The sequence below is a fragment of the Poromitra crassiceps genome, assembly GCF_964638095.1.
Source record: "Poromitra crassiceps genome assembly, chromosome: 4".
Lineage (NCBI taxonomy): Eukaryota > Metazoa > Chordata > Actinopteri > Beryciformes > Melamphaidae > Poromitra > Poromitra crassiceps.
Genome location: NC_139626.1, coordinates 11193414 through 11214970, shown reverse-complemented (window position 1 = coordinate 11214970; position 21557 = coordinate 11193414). Strand labels below are relative to the sequence as shown.

Genomic DNA, 21557 nt, shown 5'->3' with positions numbered 1-21557 from the left:
TACTACATGTAGGTCGACAGCACAACTGTCTGTGTTCGTCTCTGTAATCTACCCCACAACCTTTTTTGCTATTTTAACATCTGAATCCCAGCTCAAAATACTTCTGGCATCATCTTCTGCATTCCCAAATGTTATCCGAGCTACCAGCACAGGGAGTGGGATAGGACAGGAGCAGGAGTATTACATCAGAGGTGCTATTTGTGCATGTCCTCCCTGCCACAGTGATGATTCACTATGGAGAAATGTGTTTATATCCCGTTTCTGAGCTCTCCCCCTATATTATGTATTATTAATTCAATCTTATATTTTGGGAAGCTGGAGCAGTTCTTCTGTGCACAGTCAGCACTCATGTCCTCCACAACCAAATCCATTGACTCAACCCCAGTGCGGCAATGACATGAAGCTGATCTGCAAAGTGTACGGCTCTCTCCAGACAGGTCAGTACCAGGTCACAGTCCCTGCCGGGTGCGGAAGTCCACCAGTCTCTCCAGTTTGTGGAGGCTCACCACATTTGTTCATGAAACTTCACCTGTTCTTCTTGACTTGTGAAATGAAGACCTGATGACTTTCAGTGGCACGCCGAGGCTTTTGCTGGCAGAAGTGACGCCAAATACGAACTATTTTCGAGGTGTAACAATTAAGGGTTGTAACATTTTCTACATGTTGCATTTACAAACTCACTATGTCAGAAAAGATCAAAGCAGCCTTCTTCTTCTGTGGTGTTTTACGGCAGTATGTTGAATTACCGCCTCCTTCTGGATTTATCCATCCACTGTTTCCCTACATTCTGTGAACGCCTCAAAGCAGCCTTCTGACATCATTGGTGATGTCATAACTCCTAGTGACATCATCAGAATCCTCTCTGACACATGGTGACATCATCAGTGATGTCACAAATCCTCTGACGCATGGAGACATCATCAGTGATGTCATGCATAGTGACAACATCAGTGATGTCATAAATCATACCCGGCTGGTGGTATAAATATGACCAGTAGACGGATTCGTATGAGTATGACTCATAACATCAGAATGGACTCACAGATCAATCCTGCACCCATTCAAGAGGGAGTAAGCAGCTTTCCAAACATGGCGGCCGCCGAACCGGAAACCAACCCAAGTGCACACCAAGGTGACGGAGATGGACATGTGGAGACTGGACAAGAGATTGTGAGCCCAGACGCCTACATCAAACACCCCCTCCAGAACAGATGGTGTCTCTGGTTCTTCAAGAATGACAAGAGCAAAACATGGCAGGCCAACCTGCGACTCGTCTCTAAATTTGACTCGGTGGAAGATTTCTGGGCGCTCTACAACCATATCCAGTTGCCAAGCAACCTCATGTCAGGCTGCGATTACTCCCTCTTTAAGGATGGCATCAAGCCCATGTGGGAGGATGAGAGGAACAAGCGTGGTGGACGCTGGCTGACCACGCTCAACAAGCAACAGAGGAGATTAGACCTGGACTGCTTCTGGCTGGACGCGCTCCTGTGCTTAGTCGGAGAGGCCTTTGACGACTACAGTGACGAGGTCTGCGGGGCCGTGGTCAACATCCGCACAAAAGGAGATAAAATAGCCATCTGGACAGCGGACTACGAGAAGCGGGACGCCGTCACGCACATAGGGAGAGTTTACAAGGAGCGCTTGGGGATCCCCATGAAGATGACTATCGGCTACCAGTCTCACGCAGACACGGCTACCAAAAGCTGCACATCCACCAAGGCCAAGTTCGTCGTCTGAGAAACGCACTACGTGCTTCGTCCATATCCCGGTCTCCTCTGCTTCCGGTGCATATGTTTACTTTGCTGCAAAGACAATACGGAAAGAAACATACAAGACTTAAGTTGAAATCACAGAAAGAAGCGTACAAGTTGAACCCACAGGAAAATAAACTGGCAACAGTCTGGCACCCGGTGTACCGCAGGGCCAGTTTACCGCTAATCAGGGCTTGTAGCGCCTCTGCTAAGTTGAGCACAATCTTGCAGAGAAGCAAGTATTTGAGTGCTGTGATGGCTCTTTGATGGTGCTCCTTGAAGGCCTTTGAAGAAGTAGGAGTAGGCCATCTTCCAATCCTTCTCCTCTGCCACATGGATGATCCCTGACTGCATGTCATGTCCAGCGCTGCCTGGAGCTTTGGGGCACAGTAGATGGCGCTGGTCCTGGCCGGCTGAGGTGAGGGCTGCACGGGCCTTGAGCAAGTTACTGAGGGCGTGGCATGTCTTACTTTTCAGGAGCTGAACCTCCACCAGCAGAGCTTTCTCATCCATCTTCTTCAGCTTCTGGGGCAACTGGGAGCCAAGTGCCAAGGCCTCCTGGTATCTTTTGGTGCCCAAATAGAGTGAGATCAGCAGATCTTCTTCTCAGCCTGGGCCTGCTCATTGCATTCAAGATACAGCTCCACCTCTTGTCCTGTTGCTGCCGCCATATCTAGAAAGAGGTCCAGCAGTCCTGCAGCCTGTCCCGTTCTCAACGCCGCCGCCGCTGCCGTCTTCCTTGTTCAAACGCTGCTTGTACGAAATGACCCTCTTTTTTATGAACATTTTCAACTTTATTTCTAACATGTTGTTACATGCTTTTATTAAAAATAAATAAATACAAATGATTTACAATGATAAATCTGAATAAATATGTTCTCCCTATTTGTTGAGGGTTGAAAGAATTTAGTATGCAAAATCAGGAGGGGGGTGTGGCCAAACCCTCACTTCAGATTTTCAGAAAATCTGAAATAGCCATAGGCAGGCATGTGAACTGAAAACTGTGAGAAAATGTACACAAATAAAAAGAGAATAACAAATAATAAACATAAACCATTCCTCCCACCACATTTTCCAATATACAGATTAATTTGAAGAGCAAACGATCTTAAAATCCAGCTGCGTATTATTTGCACAATATTATTAATATTCATTAACTGACAGACAATGCAGATTCAGCCTTTGTCAGCTTCCTTTACTGAGAAACAGTAATATAAGTCTACTACAGTGAAAACAAATCTGGCATGATAGAAAGATTATTACACAACCAAAAACAAGTAAATCTGACACGAATGTTATGATTTTTGAGCCCCATCAGGTGGGGCACATTGTTTAAAAAAATCACACCAGCGGTGCAGATATCATCAGCCCATCAGTGTCTGTCATAAATCACTGATGACATCACAATTGCTTAAGTGACATCACTGATGATGACATATTATATGACATCACTGATGATGACACACACTGTCTATGACATCATCAATGGGACATCATCAGTGGATGATGATGTCATAGACATTTTTGACATCAGTGATGTCATAGACATAGTGACATCATCAGTCACCACTGGCCCACTTGATGATTGTAGGACATGGTATCATCAGTCACATCACTCGATGATTGTGGGGCAGGCCTTCACACTCACATAGATTGTGACATCACAATAGCTCGAGTAATGTCATCAATGAGTTATGACTGATGACATCCATGTTGTCATGCAATTTATAATGTCAGCAAGGAAGGATTTATGACATCACTGATGACATCAAAATGACGATGACATCACTAATGATGTCACAATGACCCCTGTCATGCCAGACCCCTGTTTCGGCAAGCAACAGCGCGCCTTGCAACTCTGAACAAACGGACAGACAGCTCTCCAATTATAGTAGGAAGGAAGAAGGATGCTGATTGTAGAAAAGGGCCCATAATGGCCCACCGTCAAGCCTGTTCTTGGGGCAGTCGATGCCCACCAGCCGGCGCGCCACGACGTAATGATGATGACATCATCAACAATGACACCGATGATGTCATAGCATAGAGCTCACCTGTGAGGTCATCGGCAATGTCAGACATAACATCGATGATGTCATAGCTCCCTAGAACGTTGTGACATCACCAATGACGTGATGTCATACACCGAAACGCGAGCATATAAGCCAGGTGTCCTGTGACGCTATGCTTGATTCACCTCATCCAAGAGATTCCGGCCTCACCCGAGAGACTCCAGCTTGATTCCAGAGATTCCCTTTCCTTCACGATGTCAACCATTAGCACAACTAAATCCGGACCCGAACTGAATCCTGGCCATCTTCCAACCGGCCAGGCCCTGGCGCCTGATTGCCTTACACCCAGTCATCCCAGTGGTATTTCAACCGCGTCCCAGGACCGACATGTCGGTCCCTATCTCCATCTCCGTGATTCTGACCGATCAGAGCGCGTGAGCCCTCATCCACGATCCAGCACACTTCACGAGGCAAGCCCAAACGCTTCGCCTCCAGCAAGCCAACAAGCTTCGCTACAATTTGGTCCTTCGAGCCGGATCGAGGACTTGCGACGCTCAGAGATGGAGCAGGAGTCAGGTGAGCTCGCCCTGGTCACGACATCTCGTCGACCAGAGGAGCAACCCTTCCCCCACCAGATCGATACTGGATACAGCCAAGTATCCAGCGTTCGGAGTAGTACTAAAGGGCGAGACCCCCTACACTCCGACCAGAAGATCCACCAGATCGATACTGGATACAGCCAAGTATCCAGCGTTCGGAGTAGTACTAAAGGGCGAGACCCCCTACACTCCGACCAGAAGATCCACCAGGGGCAGGAACTCATCCGCAGCCACCACCGACTCCCCGCTCAGGCAGCCCAGACAAGGGCCGAGTTCGAACATAAGATCGCGCGCAAAAGGGAGACCAACCGGGACATCACTGAATACTTCAAGGAATCCCAACACGCTGGCAGGTCCCATCAAGGCGGCCACCAGTCAAGCCGGGACAGGTCAGGTCATGGAGGTTCGACCTATGACGACAGAGACGCCCATGTACCCAGCGGGCGCAGGAGTCATCACCCTCAGGGCACACTGCCTCCTGGATGGGAGACACGCCAGGACCATGGGAGGGTGTACTTCGTCAACCACAACACGCGGTGCACACAGTGGGAGGATCCAAGGACCCAAGGGATATCCTCGGCCCAGGCCCTCGCCCATGACCGGGAGACCCCATGCGGCCACGGGTCAGCCCGGTACCAAGGGGCCCGACCCTCTTCCCGAGCAGAGCCCCGGTTGAGGAGCCCCAGTCACTCTCACTACCATAGCGTTAGCAGTTACCGCAGTCACCATAGCCCATCGCGACACTCTAGCGCCAGCTCACGGTCAACCGTACGCGCCCACGCGTATTCCCCAGCCCAAGCGGCAGCTTACGAGGAATATATGACACGATTGGCGACTGAGGACCTTCGCCGCCAACACGCGGAGGAGGCTGAAGCTGACGAGGAGTACCAGCGGCTGAACGAGCAAACCAGAGCGGCGAAACGGGCCCAAGAACAGGCCCACGCTGAGGCGCAACAGGCCCAAGAGGAGGCCCTCCAAGCTAGAGAGCGGATCACCCGCCGCCTGGAGAGAAGCCGACACCTGCGGCAAGCTGAGCTGGCCCACCACGAGGCCCGGGCTCGTGCCCGGCTGCAAGTCGAGCAGGAGCACGTAGCAGCCCGGCCTCACGCCTGTCTGCTCGCCGGGGCCCCGGCAGTTCCACCTGTGCCTCTCACCTCCCAAGACCAGGGTCAGGCCAGCACGGTGGCTCCAGAGCCGACAACCCAAATTACGGAACCCACTGCTCTAGTGCCACCAACACCAACACCCCCACCTAGGACATGTCCACCGACAAAGGTCGCCGACCCTGAGCATACCATAGAGCGCAACGGGGCGGCCAAGCCCGCCACCGAGATACACCAGACTCAGGGAGGCATGGCGAACGTTGAGACCAACAGCACAGGGCACAGTCAGCCGGACGGCATCAACCACCCCAGGATAGCCGAGGTCGACAGCTGGGACCCCCCCAGAGGACGGGACCAGCCATCTCAACTACCTATTCCCAGAATTCACCTCCTGGCCCTGCCCGGGCTCACGGAGACGACTCCAGCCAAGACCCCCAGGGAGGCCAAGAAGTCAGGGCAAGTGGAGCAAGTGGACATGCCCTTGCGGACGGCGAGGCAGGAGCCCCAGATGCTTCACGGGGCGGCCGTCTCCCTCATCATCTCGCCGGCAATTTGCCCAGAGCAGACCTGTTGCACCAAGAGAGCCCTTGCGGAACCGAACCTTGGTCTAGGCGAGCAGCCCTGCCCCATCACCGCCCTGCAGCAGGAATCCCGCCCGAGGAGTCTGCCCCTCCATCAGTTCGGGAGGATCCATCTTGTCCTGCTCGTGCACCACCGATGGAGATGGGAGCCAGGCTGGGATGGTCCAGTTCTACCTGAGACGCTGCTGCAGGCCTGGGAAGAGTGGGAGGACGACCCACCGCAATCACAGGTAGCTGTTGTGGTCGACACTGCGTGGGGAAGGCCTCTTCCCGCACTCACCACCAGCAGGCGGGGTTGCGGATCCCCCTTCCCTCTTCTCAACCCAGACAGCTGGCCAAAGACACCCCGACTCCACACGACTGCGGATAAGAGCGAGGAGTTGAAGCCGAGTTACGGTGGCCTCAGGTCGGCTCCCCCCAAGCCGGAGGAGTGTATGACCTTCGGCGCCCTCAGTGAGGATGCCACACCGGCGCTCCACGGGGCGGCCAACGGGACACTAGGGGCAGAGGCCTCCCTCCAACGAGGGCAGACAAACTGCTTCCTCACCGACCCTATGCCGCTGAGGTTCCTCGACTGGAAACTCAAGCCACCAGAACCAGAGGCTCCTCACTACCGCAGTAGCTGGGTAGGATGGGTAGGATGGATAGACCCCTGGCTCCTGAGCGGCTCCCGCGCTGACCTCACGCCGCTGAGTTTCGTCAACTGGAAGCTCCAGCCCCCAGAGGCCATTACAGCCCGCTACTGCAGTAGGATCCCACACACATCCTGGCCAACGAGGACAGTCACCAAATCTTGGCTCTTGTGATGTACAAGACTGGACAACGGCGTGCGGCCGGTGGCCAGGCGGACCACAGCCCCCCTCACTCCCAGAATAATCAACCAAGCCCTGCCTATACCAGGTGGGACTAGAGGGCCATTCCGGCCATTTCTGGAAGAATACAGATTCCCCACAGGAATCTGGGAGCGGCTGTAGAAAAGGGCCCATAATGGCCCACCGTCAAGCCTGTTCTTGGGGCAGTCGATGCCCACCAGCCGGCGCGCCACGACGTAATGATGATGACATCATCAACAATGACACCGATGATGTCATAGCATAGAGCTCACCTGTGAGGTCATCGGCAATGTCAGACATAACATCGATGATGTCATAGCTCCCTAGAACGTTGTGACATCACCAATGACGTGATGTCATACACCGAAACGCGAGCATATAAGCCAGGTGTCCTGTGACGCTATGCTTGACTAACCTCATCCAAGAGATCCCAGCTTGATTCACCACATTCGAGAGATCTGCTTGATTCCTCCGAGATTCCTTTTCCTTCATAATGTTCACCTTCACCGCGACCAAACCCGGACCCGAACTGAATCCTGGCCATCTTCCAACCGGCCAGGCCCTGGTGCCTGATTGCCTTACACCCAGTCATCCCAGTGGTATTTCAACCGAGTCCCAGGACCGACAAGTCGGTCCCTACCTCCATCTCCGTGATTCTGATCGGTCACAGCCCGTGAGCCTTCATCCACGATCCAGCACACTTCACGAGGCAAGCCCAAACGCTTTGCCTCCAGCAAGCCAACAAGCTTCGCTACACTGATCGTTTAGTGAAAGAATGCAAAAAAAACAGACATGAGGTTTACTTTTTTAAACTGTCCAATAACTTCAATAACTGATTGGAATAAACAGCTATTTAACACTTAGAACTGAGGTAAAAAGGTAGCCTACAGTAGGACTCATTTGTGCTTTGAGAAAAGTGATATGCTGTACATTCCCAAATCAGGAATTTCGCATTTTTGGACAGAAACCTTTTCTATGACGCATCACCTGAGTTTACTAAATGTGATGATGTTGATGCATGCTCAAGCATTTTCCTTAAACATTTGGTCCATTCTGCTGTAATACAAAATGTCTGAGGTGCTGAAAAATAGACCACCGCACAAGTGTTTCAAGACTTAAGTAATCATCATATCCCCTTATCCTTAATACTTCATTCACAGTCATCTTGTGTTGGTTCTGCAACCAAACCCAACTCACACTCACTCATCATGGATGTTTAGTGAAGAGGAACAGGGGTCGTAGCTAGGGAGAGGAAGGTGGAGGAACAGGGGTCGTAGCTAGGGATAGGAAGGTGGTAGAGAGTCGGGTGTTTAGTGAAGAGGAACATGGGTCGTAGCTAGGGAGAGGAAGGTGGTAGAGAGTCGGGATTCGAGGGGTGGGTAGGGGGAGTGGCTAGGGTGATGTGGGTAGTGGGAGGGGGCATGGTCAGGAAGGGGGCGGGGCTAGGGAAGAGGGGCCATAACTAGGGATAGGAAGGTCATAGAGAGTCGGGGTTCGAGGGGTGGGTAGGGGGAGTGGCTGGGGGGATGTGGGTAGTGGGAGGGTGCGTGGTCAGGAAGGGGGCGGGGCTAGGGAAGAGGGGCCATAACTAGGGATAGGAAGGTCATAGGGGGAGTGGCTAGGGGATGTGGGTGGTGGGAGGGGGTGCGGTGATGGAAGGGGTGGGGATAGGGAAAAGCGGTCTTAGCTAGGGATAGGAAGGTGGTAGAGAGTCGGGATTCGAGGGGTGGGTAGGGGGAGTGGCTAGGGTGATGTGGGTAGTGGGAGGGGGCGTGGTCAGGAAGGGGGCGGGGCTAGGGAAGAGGGGCCATAACTAGGGATAGGAAGGTCATAGGGGGAGTGGCTAGGGGATGTGGGTGGTGGGAGGGGGTGCGGTGATGGAAGGGGTGGGGATAGGGAAAAGCGGTCTTAGCTAGTGATAGGAAGGTCGTAGAGAGTCGGGGTTCGAGGGGTGGGTAGGGGGAGTGGCTGGGGGGATGTGGGTGCTTTAGGGTTATGGTGGGGTTAGGGTTAAGACCATTTTCAATGTTGAAAACAATTAGCCGTGATGTTGAAGTTCCGTCAAAACATTGCCTAAAGCAGAGGTTCTCAAATGTTTTTCAGCCAAGGACCCCTTACAAGATAGAAAATATTCCGGGGACCCCCTGGAATATTCTGATTTGTGATTTTGGGCTAAGCTTGTTTCCACGGTAACGTGCTTGACTTTTAAATTGATAGGTTTGTTAGATTGAAATGTAATCCATGAACCATTTTAGATTTAAAGCATAAAATAATTTCGTGGAACTATGAAGCTTTTGCACACACAAAAAAGCTTTTATTTTTATTTTCCTGAAAACTTTTCGCGGACCCCCTGGCAAAGTGCCACGGACCCCTGGGGGTCCCCGGACCCCCATTTGAGAACCACTGGTCTAAAGTGCCATAAGGCCGAATGGCCACACCACTGCGCCGTGCGTGGGCTTCAAGGTATTTGCGTTTGTTCTTTTTGCTGCATCCAAAAACATCCCCAGAAAAGTTTACGAAATCCCCATCGTCACAGGATCTGACATGTTTTCTTTTTCCTCGTCAGCTGAAGGTCCAGATCCAGCAGCAGTGCCAGGAAATTCCTATTGGGGTAGATGGCTCTCTTTTGGACCAGCTTCTGCAGAGCCCGCTTGAGGGTGAGGTGATGGTAGATCATGAGGTACGCCAGCACCAAGGTGGATGACCGGCTCATCCCCATGATGCAGTGCACCAGAACCTTCCCTGAAGAACAGAGGGGATGAGGGGGAAGGGGGGAGGGACGTGAAGGATTAGCCAGAGGCCTCCATCTTATTAATATCATACATGACTGCCCCCCCCCCCCCCCCCCCCCCGCTGTGAGCTAAAAATAGTGTCCACAATTCATGGCCTTTGTTCACTTGAGGTCCCTTGCAGACTGTGACTTTAATCCCATCCTGTCCTCTACTTGATAGCTACTCTGAAAGGAGCCATGGCCATTATAGACTTAAATTCTGCAAGGTAAGACCCTTATTACTACTGCTGGGTGAAAATAAGGTTCTAATAAGTTCTATACCGGTACAAGCTGCATTGCTTTGAGACGCCCGGTGACTTTGAAGAGACAGCATGGGGACACTGGGACGTCGAATGAATGGGTTTATTAAGGATTTATGCAGTGGCATAAAGGATATTATGTGATGTGCAGGAAACTCAAATGAAAAGAACGACCTTACTCTGCGTCAAAGTACTCAATCAAGACGTCTTTATAGCTATTGAATGGCATAATGATTGAATCACTCAGCACACAGTAATTGTAATAATTGATATGTTATTGGAGAGAAGGCTCAAGGAGTCTTACCATCGGGGGACTTCAGCGCTTTATGAATGAAATGGGCAGCAGGGTGGAAGTACACGTCCAGATCAAAGTGAGTGGAGTCATCTGCAGGAATGCCACAATACACAAAGTCGTTTCCATAAAAGCTTTGGTCCCCTATGCTGCCTCGCTTGGAGTGAGCAGCATTTAATACATGAGTTACGCCTAATTTCTGCAAGGCAGTCCTGTTTTGGGCTATTGCCCTAGCAAGACAGAGACAAAAAAAAAGGTTCAACACCAGTGTGAATGCTGAGAAGCATAACAGCACAGTATTTCATGTCATGCTGAGGAGCATAACAGCACAGTATTTCATGTCATGCTGAGAAGCATAACAGCACAGTGTTTCTTGTCAGAATAATGAATTTGTCAGTATAGGTCAAAATATGACCTTGGGAATTCGTTTCATTTGATATCACATTAGAGATGTCCTATATGGCATGGTTTCACATTTCTAACAGGGTTCTAACATGGTTTCACATGAATATGTGAAAATATTAATAACACATATTAATGGTTATAACATGGTTTATAATTTGCTTACAGCGCAAAGTTGAGATAAAATGCATACTTACACATTCCCTATGTATATGTTGGGCCAAACCTCGTCAACTTGATTTAGTTGCAGTCTGCATGCGTCCAAAAGCTTTTGCAGATCCTTCACCGTGAGATACTCTTTCCTCTTGTCTTTCAGTGCCGACATTTTCATTCAAAATCCCCCTCTCCAGATCAATTACTATCCCAAATGTTTGTTGCATTAAAGTTGTTATACTGTCTACTCCTGCGCAGGATGATCTGTATGAGCAGGTGTTCATCTGCCGTCACTGGACGTTCCCCAATTTAGTGTTTAACCCATGGGGCTTAACCTAGCGTGTAGTCTTACGCATGCAGTCAGAGGGCATAACATCAACTGCCGCAGCACACTACCGTGGGACTCCAATTTAATACACTTCAAACAGAGATGAATCATTCCATGAAGCAGATAGAGCCAGTTGGATGTAATTATGGACAAATGTTAAATTGCATTGCTTTATACATATTTCATGTAGTCTCATGTGCTATATTTATGACAAGGTTCAAACTCTTGAAACAAGGCAGAATAATGCAGATACTGTATCTAGAAAATGACACTTGATTTCTTCTTAAAAGTGGGAATTATCTCCCTCAGCAACCTTTTAAGATTCAATATCAGATGAAATAACTGGCTACTTTATCAGATGACATAACTGGCTACTTTCTTTCTTTTTTTTAACATGACTGTGGTTAGAGTGCACTCATTGTTCATGTTCTGTTTTCACAATGTCTTGTGTAATTTCATGTCCAAAGCACAAAGCTGTTTCAGGAATCCCCTGTTTGGGAAAATCCACCTGTGCTCTTTGATCTTTCTGATGGCCTCCAGGAGAGAGTAGCGGTGCTGGATCATTAGATAGGCCAGGACCAGGGAGGCAGACCTGCTCACTCCAACTGCACAGTGGACAAGAATTCTAGCTGAGGAGAAGAAGATTAAAATGTGTCTAAAGCATGAGTTGGATTAGATACCTAGGTTTTATTTTGATTTTGTACACAGTCTGACATAAATGTTTTTTTTTAATCTGGTTAAATAAAAGGTAAAAAAAAACTAAATACAGATGATAAAGCAACAGGATGTGGTATTTACCACCAGGCGTGTGGAGTGCATTGTGAATGTACTCAGCAGAGGGGTCGAAGTAGCGAGAGAGGTCAAAGGATGGTGAGTCATCAGCAGGCACTCCATGGTAATCCACATTGGATCCATAGAAGTCATGACTTCCCTGACAGTGCATCCTCCCATGAGCCGCATTCACAACATGAGTGATTCCCAGCTTCCATAAACTGTAGCGATCATTAGCAACCGACCTGTGATAGAGGAGAACGTTTAGGAATATCTGCCATAAAAACATGCACAACATCAATAAAAAAATAAAAAAATAAAATAAAAAAAAAACAGAACAAGACATTCATAGAGGAAATTCACTTGCATTTTATTTTATTGTTGAGATTGTTAAACTTACATATCTCCAATGAACAGGTTAGGCCAAACTTCATCCACATGGTTGCCAAACCTCTTTCCACCATATAAAACCTTCTCCAAGTCTTTCACAGAAGGAGTGTCAGTGGAGGCATCACTCTTTTCCTGGACATTGTTCATGACTGACTGGCCCCTTATAGTAGCCCACACAACAATATGTTGAAGTTAAACTATCCATCAATGAGCTTGCTTATCCCTACAGCCAAAGTCCGTTGGGGCTTTACTACAACCATGTTGGTAGTGACAAGGACAGGTGTCCCGCAGAGCCATTGAGATATCCCTCCCTTTAGTCTAAAATTAAAACAGTGACCCAATTTCTGAATGTTAGTCAAGTTTGATGTGAAGATCTTTGCGGACTGATTTTTGTCTTTTGAGTGTAAACACTTTATACAGCTGCAGTCTAGAGTGGATTGCTTTTTGCAAGGACAGTCACAACACTGCAGCACTAACACTAGCCATGCTGCAGTACATTCTTTTGACCAGTAGCCGTCACTGTTTTCTAGCTAGTGTCAAGACCATTCATGCTTGTACTTGTGATTTCTTGTGCGCAGCTTTTCGGGATATTATGACTGTGTGTTTTCTACAGTGATGCTAACCAGCGAACCTAGGCGAAATGATCTCCAACAAAGCTGCTATTATTGTAAAAAATGCTAATACGATTTCTTCAGACTCTTGTGAGATGCCATATAGCTAGCTAACCAAAATAGCGTGTCGCTTCATCTTCTGTTACATCGGAATCCCGGTGAGTTCATGGTACCCGCATTACATTAGCTAGCTAGCTAGTTGAGCTCAGCATAAGCTGAATTTGGCCTGTGATCGCAGAGGGTTCTGGTTGGTTTTGCATGTTGTCAGTTGGCAGGTTAGCTAATTTACTAACGTTACCCCTGGCACCACTATGGCCATGGATGTGTTATTTGCATTGAACAAAGATGGGTTTAACTCATAGGTTTAACTGGACTGCTGACCGTCATGAGCTGACAATGCTACTCGAACCCAACAGTCAAGACAAGAGTGCTATAGTTTCACTTCTTACTGGGGAGAAATAACCAGGGATGGATTTAAACCCATGGTAGTGAACAATGTGACAGATACCAGGGCAGACACAAACTCAGAAATAATTTAAGTGACTATTGCATCCCTGAACAAAATGAAAAGAGGAAAAAAAGAAGGTTAAGATGACCATTAGATCCCCATTTATTAAGATCCCAGGGTCCCTGATCTGATCAGATTTCATCTTTTGTGACGCCCCTCCCACTCTCCTGGTCCCTGGAGCCTGCTGTTGGGGTCAGATTGGGTGCACCTGGGCCCGTGAACTCATTGGGCGTCTCTCCCTCCTCACCAATTCACCTTTTGTTTGTTTGTTTATTTAATGTAGTTTGTTGTCTAGATATTTTCCCTATAGTTTTTGTTAATAAATTATTGTTTTAACTTAAATTACGTTGGTGACTCCCTTCATTTGTTACTTCCTTGAGCCGTGTTGTAACATGAGGGGAGTCATTCACCGAACAACACAGACTACAACGAACAGAACAAAAGGTGCAATCAGCCTAATGACCCCAACACCAGGCACCTGCAAAACATGGTGGGAGGGTCATCACACTTAAGATGTTTTATTACAGAAAGTGTATGAAACCATGACCAAAATAATACATTCTGTCATTGTCTATTAGTTTTTCTTATTGAAAGACTGTGTGTATTTTGTCATACCTGACAGTTTCGACTGCTGCAGCAGTCGAAACTGTCAGGTATGACAAAATACACACAGTCTTTCAATAAGAAAAACTAATAGTTAATAATAGATAGACGAAATGAACTTGTTTGGATTCTGTCATTGTGTTCCTTATGATTGGAATTCTAGTGAATATAAATTATTAGCCTTTTTGCTGGGGGACGCCCTGGAACCCCCAAGGACCCCTGTGTTTCCCCGGACCCCACTTTGAGAAGCACAGGTCTAGATGGCACAAGTAGACCTGCTAATGGTCAGGGTGGAAAATTCACTTTTCAAATGTGAAAAAAGTTAATCTTCAAATTCGCCAGCCACTCAATAATGTGGCCTGTGTCTGAAATCTACCAGCCACTTTCATATTTTGCCAGCATGGGGCTGGTGCTAATTTCCAATTCCCACCTTGCTAATGTTGCTTATGTCAAGTAGAGATGGAACGATATGAAAATTTCATATCACGATTATAGTGACCAAAATTATCACGGTTATCAGTATTATCACGGTTTGTTAAAATGTGCTGTGTGTAAAATGTTCAAAAAGTACTAATACACTCACAGAAATCATTTTACCAAGTTTTATATTGAAAACTCAGAACCAAAAAGGATTGATACACTCACTGAAATAATTTCTCCAAGGCATCTGGGAGACGGTTGGACAGTATTTACCATGTTTTTCAAAGCACTGTAATCATGATTCATGGTACCACGGTAATCACGGTACCACGGTTTTAATGATAATGAAAATTTGAAAAGTGTACGTTATCGTAAGGAATTTTATCACGGTTATCATTAAAACCGGTTATCGTTACATCCCTAATGTCAAGTGTAGTGTTAGGGGTAGGGCTATAATAACAGTCATAAGCTAGGACAAGATGGCATAACATAGCATTGTATTAATCCCCTTGGGGAAATTCAGGATTGTGAATCCATGACAAGCAGAGCAGCTCTTTCTGTCATGGGTCTGGCCTAGGGATGTCACCATACTAGAATTTCTACATCGATACCGATACCCTGGAAAATATCGATACTCAATACCATTTTCGATACCACGCTGGGCGTGTGACAACACATCAAGAGGCATAAAAAATAAACAAAGACAGATGGACGCTTCTCCAAAATCCAGGCCCGATATAACTCATTAAACACTTTGCACTTACACAGCAGATTACCCCTGCTCTAGTCATCAGCCTATCACAACACAGCAGATTACCCCTGCTCTAGTCATCAGCCTATCAGAATACTTTGAGCTTGTTGAAGCAACAGATACCCACCAATGGCAGGGAGGGAGAAATCAGTAGTAGGTTTGATTTTTCATTAAAGAGAAAGCACTGCTGATATTGATAATGTTGCAAATGAGCATTGTATCCGTTTCAAATGTTTAGTATTGATACTTATCGATAATATCGATACCTGTTGCAAATGAGTATTGTATCTGTTTAAATTTTTTAGTATTGATTTATTTTTTATCTATACTATCGATACTTTTGACAACCCTAGTCTGGCCTAAGCACGGTCTGCCCCCTCACCTACCTACATCACTGAATAGAGGGTGCGGCTTTCATTGTGCAAACTATTGCTTTGCAGTTTTTATTGCGAAAGCTTGCCTCATAAGTTTGCTCAAGTTATGAAAATCTCTGCTTGCCTGTCTAGGTCATGACTTGTCTTGAACGTGTTTGACTAAAACTAAAGTTATTTTCTGTCTATGTGGCAGTCTTGCAAAATTCAAGTGGATTTTGTTTCGCTGATTCAGTGGAAATAAAGTGTGCCTAATAGTTCCTACTTCTCTTTAGGATGCCGCTGGTTTTTGTCAGCAAGTCGACATGTCGCTGATATTGACAAGAGGGGGCTACACAACTGTTTCACTTGCATTTTAGAGCATCCGATGTGTTGAAATATTCTTCGTTCTCCCCCCAGTCTTCAGAGTGAGGAGGAAATGGCCCAACTGAGGGTCCGTCGCTGGACCACCAAACACGTAGCCAAGTGGCTGAAGGAAGAGGGCTTCTGTGACTATGTAGACCTGCTTTGCAACAAGCACCGGCTGGACGGCACCAGCCTGCTGACCCTCAGTGAGTATGACCTCCGCTCGCCACCCCTGGAGCTCAAGGTCCTGGGGGACATCAAGCGGCTGATGGTGTCCATCCGCAAACTCCAGAAGCAGAACATTGACGTGTTGGAGGAGCTAGGTCTTCCGTTTGACGGCCAGTCTCCCACAGGCTCTGCAGGTAGTTTGGACTGGATGTGTAACGGAGACCAGGGCAGAGACTGCGACAACACTGAGACGGCACCGGCCGGAGAGGAGTACCACCAGTACACTAATGGGAAGTACAAGCAGCAGACGAGGCGCCTGGATCCAGAATACTGGAAGACGATGCTGAGTTCTGTCTATGTGGTGTTCGTGTTCGGGTTCACGTCCTTCGTCATGGTCATAGTGCACGAGAGGGTGCCTGACATGCGCACCTACCCCCCGCTGCCAGATATTTTCCTTGACAGGTGGGTTTCTGACCGCTCTCATTTGGTGTGAGGACAATCTCAAGTCTTATCCAGGTAGCCCAGGAAGAACAACAACAACATTGCTTTCATGACAGAAGTAGTCCGCTCCCAAATGCCAAAGTCAGGGTGAAGCAAGATTATTATTATTATTTTTTTAATCAGCTGTCGGAATATCATACCAGATGGTGGACACTATAATTGCCCTACTTTCTAGTAGCAAGCCTCTATTATTGTCCTCAAGTATTCTGATAGGCCAGCTTGCTTCAAAGAGATCTTTTGGAGTGGTCTACTTTGCCAGTAAATGCTTTGACCCTTTGTTTCTGGCCAGCTTTGAGCCAAGCATGGAATGTCTTGGCGTGCTGCGAGAGCAGTTTGGCGTTTGGCAGGATGAGACGTTGTGAGGCAGGTTGTCCAAGCTCCCGATGCTTTGGCTGCATCAATTAACTGGTTATCGTAACTTCAACTTAAGATGTGACACTTTTAGTCTTAGAGATTGTCCATGAATGTAGTGATTTTAGTGTACCACTTAGGTGCATGTTTGGCTATTTGAAATCAGTCATGAAAGTAGAAACGGTCATTTTTGGACACAGAAGATAGAGGCTGTGCGAAATCTATTTGAGCTTTAACGGGTGTACAGTTGTCTTAGCTTGCATTTAGAAGTATTCAAGTCAAGTTCATTTATATCGCCATTCATCACAAAACCTGTCTCAAAGGACTTTAGAGAGAGTGAGCCTGCCTAGACCGAACTAATGGATTTAGAGAGAGTGAGCCTGCCTAGACCGAACTATTGGATTTAGAGAGAGTGAGCCTGCCTAGACCTAACTAATGGATTTAGAGAGAGGGAGCCTGCCTAGACCTAACTCATGGATTTTCAATAACAAAACAAAACTCGAAGACCATCTTGCGATGGGATCACACCAGCCACCGCGACTTAAAAGGAATGTGGGCCAGGGGCCTAAAGTGGAGGGCCCCGCCCACTCGCTCGGGTCACACCCATTTTCGAACTCTGCCTTCATTTTTTTTGTCAACTACACACCTGTACAGTTTCGTGACTGCGCCTTGCACGGTTTCGACACTATCGTGCTAACAAAATACGTGCTAACAAAATATTCCCACAGACAGACAATAGGTGTCTCCAGGACCACATTTTGCCAAGGTTACATACACACACACACACACACACACACACACACACACACACACACACACACACACACACACACACACACACACACACACACACACACACACACACACACACACACACGGTGAAAACAATACTAGCCCTGCTGCCGCGGCTGGGTAAGATGCAGTAGTAGTGTGCAACAAAATAAATCATTCTCATTTTCTTTTTACAGTGTGCCTAGGATACCATGGGCCTTTGCCATGGCCGAGGCATGCGGAGTGATCCTCTGCAACATCTGGCTGCTGGTTCTGCTGCTTCATAAACACAGGTAGGATACTGACAGTCACCAGCCAATCACCACCACCTACATAAACACAGGTAGGATACTGACAGTCACCAGCCAATCACCACCACCTACATAAACATGGGTAGGATACTGACAGTCACCAACCAATCACCACCACCTACATAACTGACAGTCACTAGCATTCACAAATCACCACCACCTACATAAACACAGGTAGAATACTGACAGTCACTAGCATTCACAAATCACCACCACCTACATAAACACAGGTAGGATACTGACAGTCACCAGCCAATCACCACCACCTACATAAACAGGTAGGATACTGACAGTCACCAGCCAATCACCACCACCTACATAAACACAGGTAGGTTACTGACAGTCACCAGCCAATCACCACCACCTACATAAACACAGGTAGGATACTGACAGTCACCAGCCAATCACCACCACCTACATAAACACAGGTAGGATACTGACAGTCACCAGCCAATCACCACCACCTACATAAACACAGGTAGGTTACTGACAGTCACCAGCCAATCACCACCACCTACATAAACACAGGTAGGTTACTGACAGTCACCAGCCAATCACCACCACCTACATAAACACAGGTAGGTTACTGACAGTCACCAGCCAATCACCACCACCTACATAAACACAGGTAGGTTACTGACAGTCACCAGCCAATCACCACCACCTACATAAACACAGGTAGGATACTGGCATGTCCCTTAAATCAGGAACACAGGGGACCCGGTTGTCAACTATGTTCTCACAACTTGTAGGTCAATCCTGCTACGGCGCCTGTGCAGCCTCATGGGGACGGTGTTCATGCTGCGCTGCATCACCATGTTTGTCACCTCCCTGTCTGTGCCAGGACAGCACCTGCAGTGCTCAGGAAAGGTAACATTGACTATGGTCGACTGTATAAATTCCACTTCTCACTTATAGCTTGTTGTTAACCCTGACGTACTGTATGTACCGTCTCTTAAACACATCACTGTCGCCTACAGAGGCCGCAGCATCGGCAGTTATCTTTTCTTCTCCCTCTCTAGATATATGGTGATATGTGGGCCAAACTGCAACGTGCCGTGGCCATCTGGACTGGCTTTGGAATGACCCTGACAGGAGTCCATACATGTGGTGACTACATGTTCAGTGGCCACACGGTGGTCCTCACCATGCTCAACTTCTTTGTCACCGAGTGTGAGTAACCCCTCTTGATATGTCGGTGGATGTTACAGCACTTAATAATACCGTAATAATACTTTATTTAGTTAGGGAGACAAGGTGGAAGAACACTGTGACCTTTGTGTGTGGAAAACATTGGCCTTTTGTTGCCATCCAGTGTCCTTCATTGGTACTGCAACTAAATCAAAAACAACCCAGACTCGCCTCAGACTGATTGTGCAATGTTGATCAGTCCAATAAGGAAGTGCTAGATGTAGGGGAGAAGTAAACATCCAGTGTTTTGCAAAGCTCAGAGAACTATCCACGGCTAGAGCCAGAATTCTGACAATGTGCTCTTTGTTTATCTGACAGACACTCCAAGGAGCTGGAACTTCATCCACACCCTGTCCTGGGTCCTCAATCTGTTTGGCATCTTCTTCATCCTGGCCGCCCACGAACACTACTCCATCGACGTCTTCATAGCGTTCTACATCACTACCAGACTCTTCCTGTACTACCACACTCTAGCCAACACCCGCGCCTACCAGCAGAGCCGCCGTGCGCGCATCTGGTTCCCCATGTTCTCCTTCTTCGAGAGCAACGTCAACGGGCCTGTGCCCAACGAGTACGGCTGGCCCTTCTCCAGGCCCGCTGTGCTGAGGAGGCTGCTTGGGTAGGAGGTTCTCCAGGCCCGCCGTGACGAGGAGGCTGCTTGGGGAGGAGGTTCTCCAGGCCCGCCGTGACGAGGACGGAGGCTGCTTGGGGAGGAGGTTGCACTCGCAGCAGCCGCAGCACTGATAGACACTGCTTAGCCTGTGCTATTTTGTCTGCTCTCTCAATTTGCCAACTGTGGTGGTATGCGATAGCTTCATTGACATAACTCCAGAGTACTGAAGATGGCTTTGTTTATGTGATCCTATCAGTACCATGGTCTGACAGGGTACAGAGTCATCACTCCTCATATTCCGCGAATTAGCTGTTGCGCGCTCCTCCCTGTCACCACTTTCAGGGGGGGATTAACCAAAATCCACAAAAGTTAAGTCCTATAAGCTCCCTTTGCGTCATTTGAAAAGTGAGGAGATGTTGCATTTATTAGTTCATCATTTTTCCCTCCAAAAGGAAAACGTTTTTGTAGTATGTGTTGCATTTTGCAGTACCTCCCCAACATGCAGTAGTATCTGGCTAGAAGTATCCGGATAGCACACAGGGAATCCACAACAAAAATCCTCAGGCATCATTTTACCAAATCCTGTTCAGCAATTTAGCATTATTGTCCAAGTAAAAGCTCTTGATTATGTCGGGGTTTGGATCAGGATACATCAATGAAATTTGTCTTAATTTCCCCTTTAGTAATTTCTCCAAACAAAACTCAATGGACCACACTAAAAGCAATACTTAAAGGATCTACATAACACTGTTGCTCAGTTCTGTATAGCAATATATAGTTCATCATCTTGTGCAACAGATGTTACTTGTCTGCCATTTGCTTTAAAGTATTGCGAAGTCTTCTGCATTCCTTGAGATCGTTCTGTGCTTTTTGGCCATGTTAGTAAAGGCTGAAAGAGTACGGTAATTCATGGTTCATTGTAAGATAACTACAGCAGACCTGGATTTCCTTTGTTTGTGTCGTTCGATTATCCTGCCATTTCTTTACCAGGCCTAGTGAAGAATAGGGTTAAGAACATTTTGAAATCAGCCAAAAAATATGTAAAAAAAAATGTTTTACAGTTGTCTTAAATATCATTCCATTTGCCAATTACCTTAGGTGTTACACACTTACAATACATTTGACTGTATTAAAAAAAATCCCATATCTTTCAAGTGTAAATTTGTATCAGTATGATATGGTGTAAATACCAGACTGAAGTACAATTTGAACCAGGATATGAATCCCTTGGCATTGTTTTCTGAATTTCTAGTATTAGTTCCTCAGAAGGACCCTTAAATTTGTATGTATTTGTTCATACTGTATTAATTTATTTCATTTTGTAAATGTCAATAGGTATTTTTATATTTCATATACAAAGTTTTTGCAACATGCACATTGAGAAATATGTTTACAGTTGCTCACAGTATTTGTTTTAAACACAATCTGCTTTTTCTTTAAGTGCAAGGTTGATTTCAGATTTGCCTCTGCAATTAATTTAGTTGACACATAAACAACTTGCGACTATAATAGTTGTAATTGATTTGGTCATAAATGGCATCTTAGTATTAATAGGTCTACATCATTTTTCTAAATTGAGTTTAGCTAAACCATCCATTCATTGAGGCATGATGGTGTTGTGTTGATATGCTCTTGCATAGCCATTAGCCACATTAACTAATTCCATGTGTCTGTCAGTTTTTTGCATTATTAAACAGTTGAAAATCAAGGGCAAGACTCTTATTATAATATTGTGTGTGTGAGTGTGAGAGAGAGATTTCAGGACGTAGAAAAAACCATCCTGTTTACCAGGCATCC

General features: G+C 47.0%; 3 protein-coding genes and 1 pseudogene across 4 annotated transcripts; 2 read left to right on the top strand and 2 right to left on the bottom strand.

Moving 5' to 3' along the window:
• Nucleotides 1-1089: 1089 nt before the first annotated feature.
• On the top strand, nucleotides 1090-1740 carry LOC310774408 (eukaryotic translation initiation factor 4E pseudogene; annotated as a pseudogene). Its single transcript has one exon. The product of its transcript is annotated as a eukaryotic translation initiation factor 4E pseudogene (transcript).
• Nucleotides 1741-9409: 7669 nt separating this feature from the next.
• LOC310775076 (dual specificity protein phosphatase 13A-like) lies at nucleotides 9410-10928 on the bottom strand (the record flags this gene model as incomplete). Its single annotated transcript, XM_083635167.1, has 3 exons — nucleotides 9410-9621; nucleotides 10214-10431; nucleotides 10801-10928. 3 exons carry the CDS (start codon nucleotides 10926-10928, stop codon nucleotides 9410-9412), a joined length of 558 nt encoding a protein of 185 aa, XP_083491293.1.
• Nucleotides 10929-11519: 591 nt separating this feature from the next.
• LOC310775120 (dual specificity protein phosphatase 13A-like) lies at nucleotides 11520-12392 on the bottom strand (the record flags this gene model as incomplete). Its single annotated transcript, XM_083635211.1, has 3 exons — nucleotides 11520-11713; nucleotides 11883-12100; nucleotides 12256-12392. 3 exons carry the CDS (start codon nucleotides 12390-12392, stop codon nucleotides 11520-11522), a joined length of 549 nt encoding a protein of 182 aa, XP_083491337.1.
• Nucleotides 12393-12885: 493 nt separating this feature from the next.
• Nucleotides 12886-21457, top strand: samd8 (sterile alpha motif domain containing 8). The gene is made up of 6 exons (XM_083635702.1): nucleotides 12886-13014; nucleotides 15909-16484; nucleotides 17843-17938; nucleotides 18709-18826; nucleotides 18979-19129; nucleotides 19466-21457. Exons 2-6 carry the CDS (start codon nucleotides 15928-15930, stop codon nucleotides 19768-19770), a joined length of 1227 nt encoding a protein of 408 aa, XP_083491828.1. The 5' UTR covers nucleotides 12886-13014; nucleotides 15909-15927; the 3' UTR covers nucleotides 19771-21457.
• Nucleotides 21458-21557: the final 100 nt, after the last annotated feature.

Coding starts and splice junctions, on each gene's coding strand:
- samd8 (XM_083635702.1), top strand. CDS start 15,928: ATGGCCCAACTGAGGGTCCGTCGCTGGACCACCAAACACGTAGCCAAG. Junction 16,485..17,842: donor CCAGATATTTTCCTTGACAG/GTGGGTTTCTGA, acceptor TTCTTTTTACAG/TGTGCCTAGGATACCATGGG. Junction 18,827..18,978: donor ACCTGCAGTGCTCAGGAAAG/GTAACATTGACT, acceptor CTCCCTCTCTAG/ATATATGGTGATATGTGGGC.